We start from the raw sequence: 21,911 nt of genomic DNA on the forward strand, positions 1-21,911 counted from the left end.
AAAACATCTTTCCAGAAAGGTACACACGTGAGTATGCATTGAAAATATGTCAGGAAACTCATAAACACACCAAACTTAAGATTTCCTTAAATGCTATACTATCTCCCAATACCTTAACAACACTACATTTAACTATGTTCTAGTTTGGATTTTTAAATCAGAGTTTACTTAAATTGGTTTTATAGCCAACAAATGTTTAAAAATTACTTTTCTACTTGGCCCTTTTAGCTAAAATGTGAACATCTAAAAATATTCAGAAAGTATCCTTTATCCATTATTAATTGCAAAATAAACATTGACAACCCAGTCACTTGCATTGGTGCCATTTTTAGTGGAGAAAGAAAATGGAGGATGTGCATTGGATTTCCCTCTTGCTTTAGATTATGCTCAAATATCTTAGTAACTAATTTTCACTTTATAGTGATCTAGATAATGTAAAGAATTTAGTTAAACTTGGTGTTATTTGTAAAGATATTATTTATGGCCAATAAAATAGCTGTTTTTTGTACTTCATAGAAATTCCTCTTTTGTATGAAATTAATAGATGTCTGCCATATTAGAACTATTGACATGAACCAGATTCATGTCTTTAAATTCTGCACCCTAAGCTAGGTAATTAACATTTTATCATTACTGTCATGGGAAAAGAGAAACACCCTTCATCTAGAGTAAAGAATGTGCCCTAATATAGGACCAGCAATATTTCTACATTCAATCTAGAGCCTTAATATATAGACCAAACCTATGCCAAGTAGTCAAACTACCAAAAACGTCAAAATTGCCAGACCCACTTTTTCATTTCATAACAATGAAATAATAACTAACCATTATTACACAGTACTTATTTATATATTTATGTATTGATTCTGACAACTATAAGCAATTAAACTTATAAAAGTAAGCTATTAGGTAAATATATATATGACTTTTACTATAAAAATAACTGCAACATTATATTCTGATCCTCAAAGACTTCACTATTATGACCTCATAATGCTGGTAAATATATGGAATGATTGAGGTGGAATATTCTAAAGTCAAAAAAATAGACCAGATTTATTTTTAAAAATTAGGAAAGCTTATGATTTCCAATCCTCAGAATTATATTTTCTGGGGAAAATGCTATTTGGTACCGCAGAGAGACAAAGGAAGAAAGAGTTAAATAAAAATGTCTAAGTAGAGTATCTCATTCAATTTTGCTATATGTGACTTTTGTTGACACTATTAAAAGGATAACATGGATGTTATTCTTTGTAATTAAAAAATAGAAATATAATTCTTGAGGCACAACTTAATTTATCCTTTTGGAAACACTATTAAGTCATTTGTCTTTATTATTATTTTTTTTTATTTTGTAAAATATAGTGTTTACTATTTTTGGTGCTTCTATAAAGAATAGGATGATCAATAAAGTCACTTAAAAGACTGACAGGACAGGAAAATACCAGTCCAAATATTTTTTAAAAATATAGTCACTAGTGCAGATAAGCATTTTGATTTTTTAAAAGCAGGAAGTTATAGGTCAGCTACTAGACAGGATTTCTTTGGATGTCTTTCCCCATTTTAAGTATCTATAGTAAGAAGAGTAAATATTTACAGTATATCTCACTCTTGTATAATAATAATATTGACAAAGAAATAGAAGCAGATTTTCTACCTAGTGTTTTAACTAAGTTAGTAACTATTAACTTTTACATGCAAAGAAAAATATACCCAAGTAAGTTAATCTTTCTTCAATTATTCCATGCATATCTCAATATACTAGAAAGATGCATTCCTCTAAATTGTCTATAAAGTAAAATTCTGAATAATATGCCTATATTCACTGTGATTTTTATTATATGCGTTAGACACAAAATGTTTTAGCATAACAGACGCAGAAGATGGTTTTCTGTTTAACCCAGAGGCCTCTTTTTGCCACAGCTGATGTTCAGATCCAGAGTTAGAGATACAGATATGGTGAGAAATACGGAGATGTTAAGCAAATATTTTAGGACAAACATTCTTCTTTTTTATTACCTTGAGTATGAAAAGAACTCTGGGATAGCAAAAGTGTAACCTGGATATATTCATATGTGCAGAAATAAGAAAGGAACAGAATCTCCCTTGCTCTGATTACAGCTTGCTCCCTATTGATGCTTTTATCACTCTTTTGCAGAGGAAATCCTCCCATCAAGGCAAGTCATCTTCAGAAATTATTGCTCCTTATCAACAGTTATTGACCCACAGAGATAGTTTGCCCATGGATAAGAACTCAGGCTCTAGGATAAGGCAGCTATGAATTTGAATTCTGACTCCTACATTGTGTGTTTTTAGCTGTGTGTTCTTGGTGATTTATTTAACCTTTCAAAGACGTAATTTCTTTTCATCTGAAAAATAAAGATAATAACAGTGCTTAACTCACAGGCTTGCTATGAATATTAAATGGGGTAATGTGAATAAAAATGCTTACAGAGAAAAAGTAATTCAATGTAACTTTGTTACCGCTATCATAACATTTTAGAGCTAAAAGTTATTTTAGAGCTAAAAGTTATTTTAGTAATCATCTAGGTAATCTCCTTCATTGTAGAGATGAAGGGACCAAGCCCAGAAACATTATCAGGTTGGCCAAATATTACACAAAAGTTAATATCTTAACCAAGATGAGACTTCAGTTCTCCAGATTCCTAGGCTAGAAATCTATTGTACCAAACTCTAGTCTAAAAAATGTAGTTTATGGAGTTTTAAACATGATGCTAGTGGTCTAAAGATACCCATAAGTTAAGTATTACAACTTTCTGAGTACCCAGCTTTTTTAGAGATTATATAGGGCTAGCTAAATCTGTGGGCAGATTGTGAAGTAAGGATACTGCAGTCATCTTATAAAAATTCCATGTACTACTCCTTAATTTCCTCCTCAAGTCAAACATCCTACTGCTTCTTAAATATAGAAATAAAATTCAGTCCTTGTTGTGGATGTAATGCTTGTGTCCTCCCAAAATTAATTTGTTGAAACCCTACACCTGAATGTGATGATAGGAGGTGGGGCCTTTTGGGAATTAGTTAAAATTAGATGAAGTCATGAAGGTGGAGCTCATGGAATGGAATAGGATTAGTGCCCTTATAAGTGTCATGAGAGCTTGCTTCCTCTCTCTCTTGCCATTATGTGAGGATAAAAAGAGAAGTCAGCCATCTGCAAGCTACAAGAGAGCCCTCACAAGAACCTGACCATGCTGGTACCATGATTTCTGACTTCCAGCCTCTACAGCATGAGAAATATATTTCTATATTTCTAGTAGAAATTCTTTAAAAGTTAAATAACTTATCTTGCAAAGTCCTTTTCTTTCCTAGATTTTTTTTTACATAATTGATATGTTTTTTAAAAAGTTCTCAAAGACAAGGACGTGTAAATAGAATTGAGGCTACAGTTCTAGGCAGATTTTAGCCTTTAGATTTTTTCCCCTTGTTTTAGGCAGAATAACAACCCTACCTCCTGTCCAAAAGGAGGACAGGAAGTAGGGTTCTTTAAAAAAAAAAAAAAGTCCATGTCCTAATCCCTAGAACCTGTGAATATGTTAGGTTATGGGGCAAAAGTGAATTAAGATTGCAGATGGAATTAAGGTTGCTAATCACCTGACATTAAAATAGGGAAATTATCCTGGATTATCCAATGGACTCAATGTAGTCACAAGGGTCCTTAAAAGTAGAAGAGGAAGGAAGAAGAAAAGAGTCAGAAAAAGAGATGTGACAGTGGAAACAGTGTCAGAGAGATGCAATATTACTGACTATATGATGGAGGAAGGAAGCCACAAACCAAGGAATGCAGGTGGACTCTAGAAGCTGGAAAACACAAGAAAACAGGTTATCTCCTAGACCTTCCAGAGAAGAATGCAGCTCTGATGGTACCTTGATTTTAGATCAGGGAGACCCATAACAGACTTCTATTCTATAGAACTGTTAGATAATAAATCTGTGTCATTTAAGCCACAAACTTTGTTGTAATTTAATTAATATATATGTTATTACATACTGTATGGGAGCAAAATTCACCACCCCAAAATGTCTCCTTGGTGTGTAGATAATTTTTAGCTGGAAACAATCAAGGCCTCAAAGACTCAGGAAGAAACTTTTAGCTTCCCTCTAACTTCCTAAAAGAATAGAAGGACTATTCCAGGAAAGGAGCTATCACCATAGATAACTATAGTATGAACTAGGTGTGGTAGACAAGGAGGAACCTAGCAAAATCTATTCCTTAAAATCCCTTTCCGTGTCCCATTGTCTCTGTATGGCCTAGCAAACATTTCTTTACCAAACATTTGCTTTTCTGTCTCCATGTGAATCGTCCTCCTCCCCTCTGAGTTCTCAAACCACTACCCCCAATATCCTTTTTTGTCTTTAGCTGAAGATAATATTTAAGATGAGGGTTTGGATCATTTGGAGAGTTACTTATTTTTCCTGGGTTTCTCCCATGTTATTAAACTTTTGTCTGATTTTCTCCTGTTAATCTGCCTCATTTCAATTTAATTCTTAGAGCAACCAGAAGAACCTAGAAGGATAGAGGAAAATGTCTCTATCCCTAACAGTACCTCTGCTTAAATTAGGCGATTTGCCATAAAAAGAGTCAGTGTTTATCACATGACTAAGACTTAGTCATCAGCAAAATGCCTTTGCTAATAAAAACTTGTAGGAATAAGCTGATTACTAGCTCAGTTCTGAGTCATAGCTCAAAATGCCTTTGGTCACATTACCAAACCCACTGTTTCTTTGGAACTGCCAGATGAGGTCTGTAATCCAACTATCACACATCACTCAACATGGCTAAACATAAAATATGAGAATCAAGTGCAGAATAAGATAGTCTATGCCTTCATGGAAAAAACAGGTTGAAATAATAAATGAATGTCTACTGTGTTCCAAGTATAAGAGCTTTATAAATATCATATTTAATCCTAACAATAATCTGAAATAGATACCAATTTAAATATGAGGACAATGGGCCCAAAGAAATTGAGTTCCTAAATTTCAGACAATAAGTTTCAGACTCTGGATTTCAACCTAAGCACTCTGATTCTGGTTCACTTGACCACTACCATATCCTGATCCATTGTACAACCTCTGTTATAATGAGCTGTTTATACAGCATTGGTTAGAAGGTAACTTGGTTTGAACTGAAGAAGGAGCCTCTCACAGTGAATGAAAAATAGGCATTCTGAAAAGTCTAGAAGTAGATCAATTGTAAAATGAGAAAAAAAAATGCTTAAAGGTTAAGGAAAATTTTATATCAAAGTAGTTAAAGAGTTTTTCTACATTTTTAGTTTTCACTTAGCACGGAAATACGATTGACTCTGCTCAGGCAAATAATTTGACTATTCATGCCATTTCAAAATTTGCTGAAAATGTCCTCAGTATAAGCAATTATTTCAGTTCCACAGATCAGCAGAATGATGTTAAGAGACCATTGTTTGTAATGTGCATTATTTTAAAATTTGGATGAGTGGGAACAATGATGATTGTAAACATAACATTTATTCAGAGAAAAATGAAAACGTCAAACATGAAAAATTCAAAACTCAATAAACATTTCTTTTTTTCCAGAAATGAAACTAGTAATAAAGTGCCCTAGGTGAAGAGGAAATGGTCCTTGGGCATTACTGCATGCAACAAGATGACTCACAATAAGTCTAAAAAAATAAATACTATTATATAAAAGTTATGGACTTGGTTTAGAAATCTTTATTCATTATGTCCAAATGAATATTGAGGTAAACAACATCTGATCATTCCAATTCTAGTAACCTTTAGGAAACTCAATTATTTATATCGTATGAAATGTAAAGTAGCTTAATTTATGTAATGTCATGTTCATAGGAACATACTTTGTAATAATTAAAAATTAGAAAAACAAAACCTGTGTTCACCAATAGAGGAATAGATGAGTGAACATTAAAATATAGTATAGTCATATGCTGAAATGTTGAATAGTAATTAAAATGATGGGCTAGAGCTATCTATGTCTCAACAAGGATAGATATTAAAACATAAAATGTTTTAAAAGTTAGAGAAATGTTTATACAGTGAAAGATCACTTATGCAAATTAAAATAAATGAAATTCTATTGTTTATGGATACACATGGTAAAGTTAATGTATAAAACACTAGACTTTGAAACACAACAAATTCATTAGGGTATTTGTCACAATGAAAGGAAGGAAAAATTCCAAAGGAAAAGTCTTATTTATTTTTATTAAACAAGATCTGAAGCACATATAAAGTCTTAAACAAGTGGTGGGATCACGGGTATTATATTATTCCTTTTAAACTTTCGTACTTCAAAGTATTTATAAAAGTGTTGTTTTTTCAATCAACTATTTAAATATTTCAGGCAAAATGTATTTGGAATGAATTATTCAGAAAATTATTTCAATTTCTCATTATATCCAAATAATCCACTCTCTTACAGTTTATGATAATTATATAGTCTTGCTAAAAATAAATTGAATATAAACTTCTCTGAAGAAGGCAGGGGGATCAAGATGGCAGAGGAGTAGGACGTGGAATTCACATTCTCCCACAAAAACATTGAAAATACATCTACAAGTGGAACAGATTTACAGAGAACAGCTACTGAATGCTGACAGAAGACCTCAGGCATCCAAAAAGACAAGAAAACCTCCATGTAATTGGGTAGGACAAAAGGAAAAAGAAAAAGAAAGAATGGGGACAGGGTCTGTGCCCCAGGGAGGGAGCTGTGAAGGAGGAAAGGTTCCTGCACCCTGGAAAATCTCTCTACTGGTGGGGATATCAGCCTGGATGGAAGGGGAGTTTCAGAGCCTAAGAGGAGAGAGCAGCAACAAGTTTGTGGAAGGCAAAATGGAGTGCCCTGCACTCCCCAAACTGAGACACTCCTCTGTCAGTGCAGGTGGGGGTTAAATGCTGAAGCTCAGGATCCAGAGGTCAGATCCAGCGAGAGGACCAGGGTGAGATGTGCAGAAACAGCTTGAAGAGGCCAGGCTGTGGCAACTGAGGGTTTACTCTGAAGAAGGCTGGGCCTGCCAGAGAGGCAAGTCGCCATTATTAGGAGTCACACGAAGAGAGGGGTAGGACCACCATAAGAGCTTCTTTCCCTGTGAGCACTCCCAAGCAATAGGACACCACCTACAGGAGCTCCAGGGGCAGGTGTGAGTCACTGCCACCATCTTGGGCTCCAGAGGCAGGCACTAGCCACCTCTACCAGACCCGTGAGCTGATGCCAGGCCCTGCCCCTGTTGCCCCAGGAGGGTGCATATAGCTTCTGCCACTAGAAAATATACCTGCAGTCACCAGGATCTGTCCCAGCTGTCGCAGAAGAGTATGGATAGCTCCCGCCACTAAGAAATCTATGAGCAGGAGCCAGGACCTGCCCCTGCTGTCCCAGGAGCAAGTGGATAGCATCTTCCCCTAGGAAACTCATGAGCAGGCGCCAGGACCTGCCCCCACTGTCCAAAGCAGGCAAGGGCTGCTGTACCTACACATTCCATATCAAGGGAATAACAGCCACCACATGCTGAGGAAAAAGGCAGCAAACAACCAAACTAGGAGCAGCCCCTCGATTCTGGAAAAGAGGGTGGAGTAGAAGGACCTAAGCTCATCTCCACTCATGGAAACACCAAAATCAAAACTAACTGCTGAATAACCATCAATGAAAATAACTGGAACCAACCAAAAAAGATATTTTACATTCAAAGACAAAGAAGAAGCCACAACGAGATGGCAGGAGGAGCACTTTCACAACATAATCAAATCCCATACCCACTGGGTGGGAGACCCATGAACTGGAAAAAAATCATATCACAGAGGTTCTCCCACAAAATGAGAGTCCTGAGCCCCACATCAAGTTCCCCAGCATGAGGGTGTGGGAGTAGGAGGAGGAATCCCCAAAGCATTTGGCTTTGAAGACCAGTGGGGGTGGAGTACAGGAGCACCACAGGACTGGGGGAAACAGAGACTCCACTATTGGAGGGTGAACAAAAGTTTTCACGTACACTGGAATCCAGCACAAAACAGTAACTTCATAGGATCCAGGGCTGAATCTACCTATGAGTCTTGGAGGGTCTTCTGGAGAGATGGGGGTTGGCTGTGTGTAATTTGGGGGGCAAGGACACCGGGGACAGAAACCCCAGAGAATAGTGGTCATCGTGAGCTCCCCAGGAGGTTGCCACTCTGGCATCAAGACTCAGCCCTACCCAACAACCTACAGACTCCAGGGCCAAACAACCAGCAGGATAGGAACACAGACCCACCCATCAGCAGACAGGATGCCTGAAGCCATACTGAGCTCACAGCCACCTGTAAACAGGCTTCCTTGACACAGTCCTGCCCACCAGAGGGAGAAGACCCAGATCCACCAACCTGAGGGCAGGCACCAGCCCCTCTCAACAGGAAGCCTGCACAAGCCTCAGAACCAAACTCACCCACCAGAGGGCAGACACAAGAAGCAGGAGAAACTATGACCTGCCAGCTAGCAGAAAGGAGATGACAAACACAGAAAGTTAGAGAAAATGAAATGGCAGTGAAATATTTTTCAGATGAAAGAACAAGATAAAAAACCACAAGAACAACTAAGTGAAGTGGAAATAGGCATCTACCAGAAAAGAATTTGGACTAACGATAGTAAAAATGATCCAAGATCTTGGAAAACGAATGTAGGCACAGACTGAGAAGTTACAAGAGATGTTTAACAAAGAGATAGGAGATTTAAAGAACAAACAAACAGATGAACAACTCAATAACTGGAATGAAAAATACACTAGAAGGAATCAATAGCAGAATAACTGAGGCAGAAGAATGAATAAGTCAGCTGGGAGACAGAATGGAGGAAATCACTGCCATGGAACAGAGTAAAGAAAAAAGCATGAAAAGAAATGAGGACAGTCTCAGAGACCTCTGGGACAACATTAAACACACCAACATTCGTATTATAAGGGCCTCAGAAGAAGAAAAGAGAGAGAAAGAACTGGAGAAAATATTTGAAGAGATTATAACCAAAAACTTCCCTGACATGGGAAAGGGAACACTCACTCAAGACCAGGAAGTGCAAAGAGTCCCATACAAGATAAATCCAAGGAGGAAAATGCAGAGACATATTAATCAAACTGACAAAAATTAAAGACAGAGAAAAAATAGTAAAAGCAACAAGGAAAAGCAACAAATAACATACAAGGGGAGCCCCATAAGGTTATCTGCTGATTTTTCAGCAGAAACTCGGCAGGCCAGAAGAGAGTGGCACGATATATTTAAGGTGATAAAAGAGAAAAACCTACAATCAAGAATACTCTAACCAGCAAGGCTCTTGTTCAGATTCAAAGGAGAAATCAAAACTTTTACAGACAAGCAAAAGCTAAGAGAATTCAGCACCACCCCCCACACACAAAACCAGCATTACAACAAATCCTAAAGAAACTTCTCTAGGCAGAAAAGAAAAGGGCACATATAGAGTCAAGAAAATTACAAATGGGGAAACTTACCAGTAGAGACAAGCATGAAGTAAAGGTAGGAATTCATCCCCACACAAATATGATAACAAAACCAGCAATTATGAGAATAGGAGAGTACAAATGCAGGATATTGGAAATGCAATGGAAACTAAGAGACCAGCAACCTAAAACAATCTGGTATATATACAGATTACTATATCAAAACCTCATGGGAACTACCAACTAAAAATCTACAATAGATAAACACACGCAAAAAAGAAAAAGCAATCCAAACACATCACGAATGATAGACATCAAATCACAAGAGGAGAGAACAAAAGATGAAGGGAAGAAAAAAGACCTTCAAAAAAGAATCCAAAACAATTAACAAAATGGCAATAAGAACATTCATACTGATAATTATCTTAAATGTAAATGGATTAAGTGCTGCTACCAAAAGACATAGACTGGCTGAATGGATAAAAAACAAGACCCGTATATATGCTGTCTACAAGAGACTCACTTCAGATCTTAGGGACACATACAGACTGAAATTGAGGGGATGGAGAAAGGTATTCTATGCAAATGGAAATCAAAAGAAAGCTGGAGTAGCAATACTCATATCAGAAAAAAACAGACTTTGAAATAAAGAATGTTACAATAGACAAAGAAGGACACTACATAAAGATCAAGGGATCAAACTAAGAAGAAGATATAGCAATTATAAATACATATGCACCCAACATAGGAGCACTTCAAAATATAAGGCAAACATTAACAACCATAAAGGAGGAATGGACAGTAATATGACAGTAGTGGGGGACATTAATACCACAGTCTTATCAATGGACAGGTCATCCAGATAGAAAATGAATAAGGAAACACAGGATTTAAATGAGACATTAGACCAGATGGACTTAATTGATATTTACAGAACATTCAATCTGAAAGTAGCTGAATACACTTTCTTCTCAAGTGCACATGGAGTATTCTCTAGGATAGATCACATCTTGGACCACAAGTCAAGGCTTGGAAAGTTTAAGAAAACTGAAGTCGTACCAAGCATCTTTTCTGACCATAATGCTATGGGATTAGAAATTAATTGCACAGAAAAAACACTAAAAAACACAAACACATGGAGGCTAAACAATATGCTACTAAATAACCAATGGATCACTAAAGAAGAAGAAATTAAAATATACCTAGAGATAAATGAAAACGAAAACATGATGATCCAAAACATAAGAGATGCAGCAAAAGCAGTTCTAAGAGGTAAGTTTATAGCAATAAAATCTTACCTCAAGAAACAAAAGAATTCTTAAATAAACAACCTAACCTAACATCTAAAGCAACTGTAGAAAGAAGACAGACAAAACCCAAAGTTAGTAGAAGGAAAGAAGTCATAAAGATCACAGCAGAAATAAATGAATAGAGATGAAGAAAACAATAGCAAAGATCAACGAAACTAAAAGCTGGTTCTTTGAGAAGATAAACAAAATTGATAAACCTTTAGCCAGACTCATCAAGGAAAAGAGGGAGAGGACTCAAATCAATAAAATTAGTAATGAAAAAGGAGAAGTTACAACTGACACCACAGAAATACAAAGGATCATAAGAGACTACTAAAAGCAACTATATGCCAATAAAATGGACAACCTAGAAGAAATGGACAAATTTTTAGAAAATACAACCTTCCAAGACTGAACCAGGAAGAAATAGAAAAAATGAACATACCAATCACAAGTACTAAAATTGAAACTATGATTAAAAATCTTCCAACAAACAAAAGTCCAGGACCAGATGGCTTCACAGGTGAATTCTATCAAACATTTAGAGACCAGTTAACATCTATCCGTCTGAAACTCTTCCAAAAAACTGCAGAGGGAAGAACACTCCCAAGCTCATTCTAGTAGGTCACCATAACCCTGATAACCAAAACCAGACAAAGATACCACAAAAAAAAAAAAAATTACAGGTCAGTATCACTGATGAACATAGGCGCAAAAATTCTCAACAAAATACTAGCAAGCTGAATCCAATTGTACATTAAAAGGATCATATACAATGATCAAGTGGGATTTATTCCAGTGATGCAAGGATTCTTCAGTATGCACAAATCAATCAGTGTGATACACCACATTAACAAACTGAAGAATAAAAACCATATGATCATCTCAATGGATGCAGAAAAAGGTTTTGACAAAATTCAACACTGACTTATGATAAAAGTTCCCCAGAAAGTGGGAATAGAGGGAACTTACCTCAATGAATAAAGGCCATGCAAGACAAACCCACAGCCAACATCATTCTCATCAGTGAAAAGCTGAAAACATTTCCTCTTAGATTAAGAACAAGGCAAGGATGCCCAGTGTCACCACTTTTATTCAACATATTTTGGAAGTCCTAGCTACAGCAATCAGAGAAGAAAAAGAAATAAAAGAAAACCAAATTGGAAAAGAAGATGTAAAACTGTCATTGTTTGCAGATGACATGATATTATATATAGAAAATCCTAAATATTTTATCAGAAAACTACTAGAGCTGATCAATGCATTTGGTAAAGTTGCAGAATACAAAATTAATGCACAGAAATCACTTGCATTCCTATACACTAACAACAAAAGATCAGAAAGAGAAATTAAAGAAACAATCCCATTTATCATTCCATAAAAAAGAATAAAATACCTAGGAATAAAGCCATCTAAGGAGACAAAAGACCTCTACTCTGAAAAGTATAAGATGCTGATGAAAGAAATCAGAGATGACACAAACAGATGTTCTTGGATTGGAAGAATCAATACTGTCAAAAGGACTTAGTACTCAAGGCAATCTACAGATTCAATGCAATTCCTATCAAATTACCAATGGCATTTTTCATAGAAGGAGAGCAAAAAATTTTTTAAATTTGTATTGAAACACAAAAGACCCTGAATAGTCAAATCAATCTTGAGAAAGAAAAGCAGAGCTGTAGGAATCAGACCCCCTGACTTCATACTATACTACAAAGCAACAGTAATCAAAACAATAAGGTACTGGCACAAAAACAGAAATATCAATGAATGGAATAGGATAGAAAACTCAGAAATAAACTCACACGCCTATTGTCAATTAATCTACAACAAGGGAGGCTAGAATATACAATGGAGAAAAAGACAGTCTCTTCAATAAGTGGCACTGGGAAAGCTGGAAAGCTACATATAAAAGAATTAAATTAGGACACTCCCTAACACCAAATACAAAAATAAACTCAAAATGGATTAAAAACTTAAATATAAGGCTGAATACTATAAAACTCTTAGAGGAAAACATAGGCATAACACTCTTTGGCATGAATCACAGCAAGATCTTTTTTTACCCATCTCCTAGAGTAAGGGAAATAAAAACAAAAATAAACAAATGAGACCTAAGGAAACTTAAATGCTTCTGCACAGTAAAGGAAACCATCAACAATACAAAAAGACAACCCACAGAGGGAGAAAATATTTGCAAATGATGTGATCGAGAAGGGATTAGTCTCCAAAATATGCAAACAGCTCATGCAGCTCTAGGTCAAAAAAAACAAGCAACCCAATCAGAAAGTGGGCAGAATATCTAAACAGATAGCTCTCCAAAGAAGACATACAGATGGCCAAGGAGCATATGAAAAGATGCTCAACATCATTAATTATCAGAGAAATGCAAATCGAAACTACAATGAAGTATCATCTCCCAGCAGTCGAATGGCCATCATCAAAAAGTCTACAAACAATAAATGTTGGAGTGGGTGTGGAGAAAAGGGAACCCTCCTACACTGTTGGTGGGAATGTAAATTGGTACAACTACTATGGAGAACAGCATGGGGATTCCTTAAAAAACTTAAAATAGAACTACCATATGACCCAGCAATCTCACTCCTGGGCATATATCCAGAGAAAACCATAATCCAAAAGGATACAAGCACCCTAATGGTCATTGCAGCATATTTACAATTGCCAAGTCATGGAAGCAAGCTAAATGTCCATTGACAGAGGAATGGATAAAGATGATGTGGTATAGATATACAATGGAATATTATTCAGCCATGAAAAAGAATGAAATAATGCCATTTGCAGCAACATGGATGGACCTAGAGATTCTCATACTAGGTGAAGTAAGTCAGACAGAGAAAGAAAAATATTATATGGTATCACTTGTATGTGGAACCTAATTTTAAAAAAGATACAGCTGCATAGCACAGGGAGATCAGCTTGGTGCTTTGTGACCACCTAGAGGAGTGGGATAGGGAGGGTGGGAGGGAGAGGCCAGAGGGAGTGGATATGGGGATATACATATACATATAGCTGATTCACTTTGTTATACAGCAGAAACTAATACAACATTGCAAAGCAAGTATACTCCAATAAAGATGTGAAAAAAAAAGATAAAAGTGAACTCATTTACAAAACAGAAGCAGACTTATAGATATTGAAAACAAACTTATGGTTAACAAAGGGGAGACGTGGCACCGGTGGGATAAATCAGGAGCTTGGGATGAATACCTGCACACTGCTATATATAAGATGGATAACCAAAAAAGACCTACTGTATAGCACAGGAAACTGTATTCAATATTCTGTGATAACCTATATGAGAAAAGAATCTAAAAAAGAATGATTATATTTATATGTATAGCTGAATCACTTTGCTGTACAACTGAAATAACACAACATTGTAAATCAACTATACTCCAAAGAAATTAAAATATTAAAAAAAAATTTTTAGAAACCTGTCTGAAGATTTCAAAATAACCAGACAATATAGAACATTTTTCAGCATTTAATTCAGGAAAGAAAATTGGAAATTTCAAGCTCTTATGATCTTAATACTCAGTTTAACTTCACAAATTCCTATTTGCTCTAAGAAAGTTCAATTTTATCTCCTCTTAGAGAATGTCCATGAAACATCCACCTGGCATTTCACTTTGAGTATCCTGGGAAAGGGAAGTATACTCTACACTTGTGGATTCATAAATCACTTGTGCTATGTGGAATAGAACAATTATACATAGCTGAAGTGTATAGATTGGTATATATAAAACCAACAGAAAGCACTTGGGCAGAAACACATCCAGAATCTGAAAACCAAGTCACACTGAGATCATATACCTAAATTTAGTTTTCTAGAAACTTACCAGGAACCAAAGTACATTGTTTTTAATGGTATCCCAGATAAAAATGGATGTCAAAGGTCATTCAGTCCAATCACTCTTCTGAAGCATGGAAGACAAGTTGAAACAGCAAATGGTTTGGATTCCAGGGTCTCAGTAATTAGCTACATTTCCATCAAGGAAATGGGAATAAAATTACCTGATTTCAAGCACTGGATTGCTGCCCTTCTCAACTCCTAATCTGTTCTCTCTACAACCTTGGAGATCTTTTTAAAGTACAAATCTGGTCAAGTCACTCCTCTGCTTAAAACTCTTCAATGTCTTTCTTTGCTCTTAGGGTTAAGTTGAAATCCCTTAACATGAATTACAGCTTCAGTTGTTCTGACTTCAGTCTATCTCTTCATCCTCATTTTCGCCCACTCCTCCTGTTGCTCTAATACTCTCATCAGGTCCTTTTGACCTCAGTACTAGTCTATTGTAATAAACTGTTTATTTGTATACATCTACCATCTGGTCTGTAGTCTCCTCCATGAAGGCAAAGATCATATTTATGCTGTTTATTGTTGTAACATTAGTGACTATCATAGTGCTTGGAATATAGTAGGTACTCTACAAGTATTTGTTGAAAGAAGGGAAGGAGGGAGGAACACAGAAACAGATGGAGGAAAAGTGTTAATTTTGAGGATAGACCAAACATAAAAATATTTTTATAAAGTATTATTAGAAATTATAAGATTTGAGACCAGTCAGAGAAAGTATCTTTTATAATCTACCCAGACGGCAGCTCAATTTGTTCATCTATGTCTCCATTTGTATTTTGGTGGGGGAGAGGAGGGGGGAAAGATCATAACAGAACAAAATATTTCAATGCTCACCATGTTTTAAATGATTCAATTCTTCAGACTTTATTGATCACCAAGGATAATTACAAACTCCCACCAATGTGAAAAAGATTATTAAAACTCAAAGACAACACCCAAATGCACAGAGTCTGTGTGGCTTGTGGGGTTTCCTTTATTGGTCACATGTAAACAAAGCCAGCTATAGCAATGATATTTAAGCTCAGGGTATAACTCCTCACATGGTTGATCCATTCTTTACACATCATTTTTTTAAAATGGAGTTTCTATAAATCTACCCTAACTTATACAAACAGGAAACATATGTATTAGCTCCATGATGGGAAAAATCATAACCATGGTAGGAGTATATAGGTGAGGTGGTTGATCTTCAGGAACTTTTCCTTACCCCATGGTCTAGAGAACAAAGTGCAGTGATCTAGAGCACTGATCTAGAGAAGCTTCTTAATTCCATTTAATATGGAAATCATTGTCAGATCATATGTATTATGCCCAGAATTGTGTTAGAAAAATTGGGAGAAATTTAAAAGAAGCAAAACCCTTATATAAATACCCTAAAAATGACATGTAGTTCTTAAGCAACTTTATCTTGATTTTATATTTGTAATTTCTTCCCCTTTCTCATGTGCTCCTCAGGAATCTGGAAATACTTATCTTTTATCTAAGAAACCTTAACTTCCCTCTGTAAAGATGTGGTATCCAAAGCTTCAAAGTGTCACCATTTTGTTTGTTATTATAAATCAACATTTATTATCTATGTATTTAAAGTTTCTGCTTCTGGGGTTTTTCTGTTAGCCTGGGTTAACATGGTAGTCATGCTAATAAAAATACCCATGGTCGCCATTTCTACTTTACTGTTTTACAATGTGATTTCTAAGTCATTTAAATCATGGAACTAATGAAATAGCTTGTACACCAAAGCTTAGCATTAGGCCAAAGTCTACCAAGTAGGAGATATTCATACTATTTTCTTAGTATAGAGATATTTATCTTATCAGTACATTTATTCATTAATTTGATAAGTATTTATAGAGTGCTTATTATGTGCTAAACATTTTCTTGTAAGTTTTGGAGGTATAATGATGAGCCAAGAAGACCTGGTCTCTGCCCATATGGCACTTAATAGCTAGTGCCTGGAGCTTGACATCTACCAGGCACAAAACAAAGATGACTTCAACTGTCAAAATGTGTAGAGTTGTCAAATATGACCTTTAAGATAAATAGAGGGGCTTCCCTGGTGGTGCAGTGGTTGAGAATCTGCCTGCCAATGCAGGGGACATGGGTTCGAGCCCTGGTCTGGGAAGATCCCACATGCCGCGGGGCAACTGGGCCCGTGAACCACAACTACTGAGCCTGCACGTCTGGAGCCTGTGCTCCACAACAGGAGAGGCTGCGATAGTGAGAGGCCTGTGCACCGCGATGAGGAGTGGCCCCCACTTGCCGCAACTGGGGGAAGCCCACGCACAGAAATGAAGACCCAACACAGCCAAAAATAAAATAAAATAAAATAATAAATAAAAAATTTTACAAAAAAAAAAAAAAAAAAGATAAATAGAGTTTGAAGTTTTACTCTGTACCCAGTATATATTTAACTTTAGAGAGTCCCTATTTATATTCATTATTTAGAAGAATAAAAACAGACAATTATCTTTTCTATCTTATTCCTTTGATTTTTATAAACATTGAGAAACATTTTGAAAATGTTAGGATTTCTAGTGTGTTGCAGACCCTTAACATTTACTCTCCTGTATTTTTTTCTTTTTTTTTGATTTTTGGCTGCATTGGGTCTTTGTTGCTGTGCACAGGCTTTCTCTAGTTGTGGCGAGCGGGGGTTACTCTTCATTCAAGTGTACAGGCTTCTCATTGTGGTGGCTTCTCTTGTTGCACAGCATGCACTCTAGGCGTGCGGGCTTCAGTAGTTGTGGCACGTGGGCTCAGTAGTTGTGGCACATGGGCTTAGTTGCTCCACGGCATGTGGGATCTTCCTGGACCAGGGCTCGAACCCATGTCCCCTGCACTGGCAGGTGGATTCTTAACCACTGTGCCACCAGGGAAAACACTGCTCTCCTGTATTTTAAACAGGAATACCTAAGGAGGACAGAGACTGTGGGAAATGATAAACCTGCATTTACCTCTCAGTCAAATCAGGTTTTCCGTGTACTTTCTTAGGGTACAAATTACATTTTGTGTCATAATTGCTATCTTTCAGACTGGATGGATCTACTCATATTAGACAATAACAGGATCAAGAAAAAAATAGAGTCTCACAAGTGACAGGCTATTAGTATAACGCAATGCCAAAGACAGGGGTAGAAGGCCAAAGAACACTTACTGGTAAGTGGTTGGGCTGACATTGATGCGTCGAGGGTGACTTCCCGATTCGAATTTGCTTGCCAGAGTGACATTATTTCCAAACAGGCAATATCGTGGCATTCTTACCCCAACAACTCCAGCCAGCACAGAGCCTGAGTGAATGCCTATTCTCATCTAAAAAAGAAAAGGAAAAGGATATATTTATGTTTTCATTTGGTATGCTATTATTTTAATAAGAGGTACTGCTGAACCATTAAACTCCTAGCTCCTCAAAGATAGGGACTGGGGTCTTGGTCATTTTTGTGAGCCAAATATCTGGACTATTATATCAGTAGTATCAATGAACATGGATGGTGTGGAATAAATGAACAAATGGATTAATTATAAGAAAAAAAACTACATTTAATTTTCTATTGTAACACAATAAATCCAGTTGTGTTACAATTTAAATCAGGTTTTATTTGTATCTAGTATGCTCTAATAAATGGAAAATGTATTATTCTCCCTCCAGTTATTCTAACATAAAACCCTATTTTTTCCTTCATAGCATTAAACACAATTGTAAATTAAATATTTATATTTCTGTTTATCTGTTCATTTAAAATAGTTTTCTCTCTGTTTATTTCAGATCACTTCTATTTCCACATTTACTAATCTTTTCTTTTGTAATGCCTTATCTTTTGCTAATCACATCCAGTGTATTTTTCTTCTTAGATATTGTGATTTTCCTTTCTCAAAGTTCAATTCGAACTTTTTTTTTTCAATCTTTCAGGTATTAAATTAACTTTTGAATATATGGAATACAATTAAAATAACTGTTTTAATATTTTTGTCTGCTAATTCTAACATATGCTCCAGTTCTGTATCAATTTTGATTGACTGATTTTTCTCATTATTATGGGTCATATTTTTCAGCTTTTCTGAATGCCTAGTAAATTTTGGTTGGATGTTAGGTATCATGAATTGACTTTGTTGAGTGCTGGATATGTTTTATATTCTTATAAATATTCTTGAGCTTTGTCCTGGGAGGCAGTCAAGGTACTTGGAAAGTTTTTTCTTTTTTCCTTTCAAGTCTTGCTTTTTAAAATTTGTTAGGCAAGTCTTGAGCTGTGTTTCATGTAGGGCTAATTATTCCCCACTAGTGAGGCAAGAACCCTCTGAGTACTATACCCAATGCCTATGATTTATGAGGTTTTCCAGTTCTCCTGATGGGTTCTGGCATTTTTCTAAGTCTTGTGTGAGTTCAAGGAACTTTTTCTCTAATCCTTTCAGGTATTTTTCCCTGTTGGGCTCAGGTAGTTTTCTCACATATATACAACAATCAGTAAGTTAAGGAACATATAGGAGGCTCCTTGGAAGATCTCTGGTGGTCTTTTTGCACCTCTCTCCTTAGTGGTACTCTGTCTGTGAATTCTAGTTTTCTTGCTCTCCATAGACTCTCAGCTTCATCTCTTCAACTTGGGGAGTTTGTTGGGTTCCTCCTGATTTGTCCTTCCCTGCACTGCAGCTTGAATGTACCCCAAAGAAATACGCCAGGGAAATCATATGTTTCATTTTGTTCCCTGTCTCTCAGGCATCACTGTCTTCCATTGCCTAATGTCAAATGTCATGAAACTGTCCTTTTTTTTTTTTTTTTTTTAAAGTATTTATTTATTTATTTATGGCTGTGTTGGGTCTTCGTTTCTGTGCGAGGGCTTTCTCTAGTTGTGGCAAGCGGGGGCCACTCTTCATCGCGGTGCGCGGGCCTCTCACTGTCGCGGCCTCTGTTGTTGCAGAGCACAGGCTCCAGACGCGCAGGCTCAGTAGTAGTGGCTCACGGGCCCAGCTGCTCCGCGGCACATGGGATCTTCCCAGACCAGGGCTCGAATCCGTGTCCCCTGCATTGGCAGGCAGACTCCCAACCACTGCGCCACCAGGGAAGCCCGAAACTGTCCTTTTGTACATTTTGTCCAGATTTTTAATTGTTGAGCCTGGGAGTGTAAACCCAGCCTGTTCTTTCATATTGGCTGGGAGAAGAAATGAGATGTACTTTTTTTAAAGAACACAAACTATCTTAAAAATTTAGGCCTATTTCTGATGAGAGATTGTCTGTTTGGATTTAAAGACAAAAAAAAATGTAATTGTTATTGCAAGTTCCTATGCCTGATGCACAGTGAGGCCAAAAGAACCAAAACATTGGAGTTGGGGGTAGAGAAAGGTTTATTGCAGAGTGATGCAAGGATACAGGTGGCTCATGCTCTAAGAAAACCCTGAGGTTCCTGAAGGGTTTTGGCAGAGCATTTTTAAAAGCCAGGTGAGGGAGGGGGTTTGCAGGGTATGTGATCAGCTCATGCAGAATTCTCTGATTGGATGATTGTGAGGTAACAGGGAGGTGTCACAAGGGTTAACATTATCAGTCCTTAGTCTCCAAGAGGCCTGGGGCTATGTGCTCATGGTCATGAAGTAGTTAACTTCTTCCATTTGGTGGGGAGTTTTCACATCTGTAAAACAACTAAGGGAATGTGCATCAAATACTGTTATCTAGGTACTTCAGAGAGGAGCTATGGCAGAGGATATGGGGAAGGCCTGTTTCAGGAAGGCCCCATAGGGTCCTGCTCAGTTACATAATGAATGGTAGTATTCCTTATAAACAAACATAACGCACTTTTCTCTAAAATTAGCAAAGCATTTTGAAAAATTTTATTATATTTCTTTGCTTTCAGAAGGTCTATTTATATTAAATTACCTTGTGCAATATAAGATTGTCTAAAAACACCCAGACCTTAAATACTAAGATTGTCATGTTAGACCTGTGATCTTTTTAAGCAGTAAAAGAGCAGAAATGAGTATCAAACCGACACATTTTACAGCCACTATATTCTGTGCTTTTAGTCTGAGAAGACTACTCCATACCCCACCAACTGAAGGCTTATATGGTTCCACCCCTGCCTCTTTTCAAAAGACCTGAGACTGTTCTTTTCTTTTTTTTAAACTAAATTGTCATAATAAGAATTATTATAACCTAAAAAGCCTGAAGATAAAAACCCTGGTATTCTTGAGAAGGCGGATGGAGAAATGGTTATTTAAAAAACCCTTGTCTCTTAGAAGACTACCTTAAAACATACACAAGAATATCAACAAACACAAAAATAGCACAGATTCGCTGTTACTGTCACTACAATGGAACAGGACTCAGAAAAAGTATTTACTTTTGGATATAAGGAGATACCATTGAGAACTTACAAGCTGAATCATCAGACTCTGTTTTCTTTTACATTTCTTTCAACAACTTCTTGAGATTTCCCAGGAGTTGTTACCTTATAAGGAAGTCACTGATTGCCACATTCAGAATCTGCCTCTTGCATCTAGCAGTTAGACAAAGTAGAGAGCTACTTTTTTTTTCTTTTTTTTTAACATCCTTATTGGAGTATAATTGTTTTACAATGGTGTGTTAGTTTCTGCTTTATAACAAAGTGAATCAGCTATACATATACATATATCCCCATATCTCCTCCCTCTTGTGTCTCCCTCCCACCCTCCCTACCCCACCTCTCTAGGTGGTCACAAAGCACCGAGTTGATCTCCCTGTGCTATGCAGCTGCTCTCCACTAGCTATCTATTTTACATTTGGTAGTGGATATATGTCCATGCCACTCTCTCACTTCGTCCCAGCTTACCCTTCCCGCTCCCCGTGTCCTCAAGTTCGTTCTCTAAGTCTGCATCTTTATTCCTGTCCTGCCCCTAGGTTCTTCAGAACCTTTTTTTTTTTTAGATTCCATATATATGTTTTAGCATACGGTATTTGTTTTTCTCTCTCTGACTTACTTCACTCTGTATGACAGACACTAGGTCCATCCACCTCACTACAAATAACTCAAATTTGTTTCTTTTTATGGCCAATATTCCATTGTATATATGTGCCACATCTTTGTTTTTTTTTTTTTTTTTGGGTGTGTTGGGTCTTCATTTCTGTGCGAGGGTTTTCTCTAGTTGCCGCGAGCAGGGGCCACTCTTCATTGCGGTGCGTGGGCCTCTCACTGTCGCGGCCTCTCTTGATGCAGAGCACAGGCTCCAGATGCACAGGTTCAGTAGTTGTGGCTCACGGGCTTAGTTGCTCTGCGGCATGTGGGATCTTCCCAGACCAGGGCTCGAACCCATGTCCCCTGCATTGGCAGGCAGATTCTCAACCACTGTGCCACCAGG

General features: G+C 36.9%; 1 protein-coding gene across 1 annotated transcript in view; it reads right to left on the reverse strand.

Moving 5' to 3' along the window:
* Positions 1-21,911, reverse strand: part of GUCY1A2 (guanylate cyclase 1 soluble subunit alpha 2) — a 413,705-nt gene that overhangs the window by 42,107 nt on the left and 349,687 nt on the right. Inside the window, exon 7 of the mRNA XM_082409921.1 lies at positions 17,749-17,903. Within this exon, the coding sequence (XP_082266047.1) occupies positions 17,749-17,903 (155 nt within the window). The remainder of the gene's footprint in view (positions 1-17,748; positions 17,904-21,911) is intronic.

Source organism: Balaenoptera physalus (genome assembly GCF_965194825.1).
Source record: "Balaenoptera physalus genome assembly, chromosome: 10".
Classification (NCBI taxonomy): Eukaryota; Metazoa; Chordata; class Mammalia; order Artiodactyla; family Balaenopteridae; genus Balaenoptera; species Balaenoptera physalus.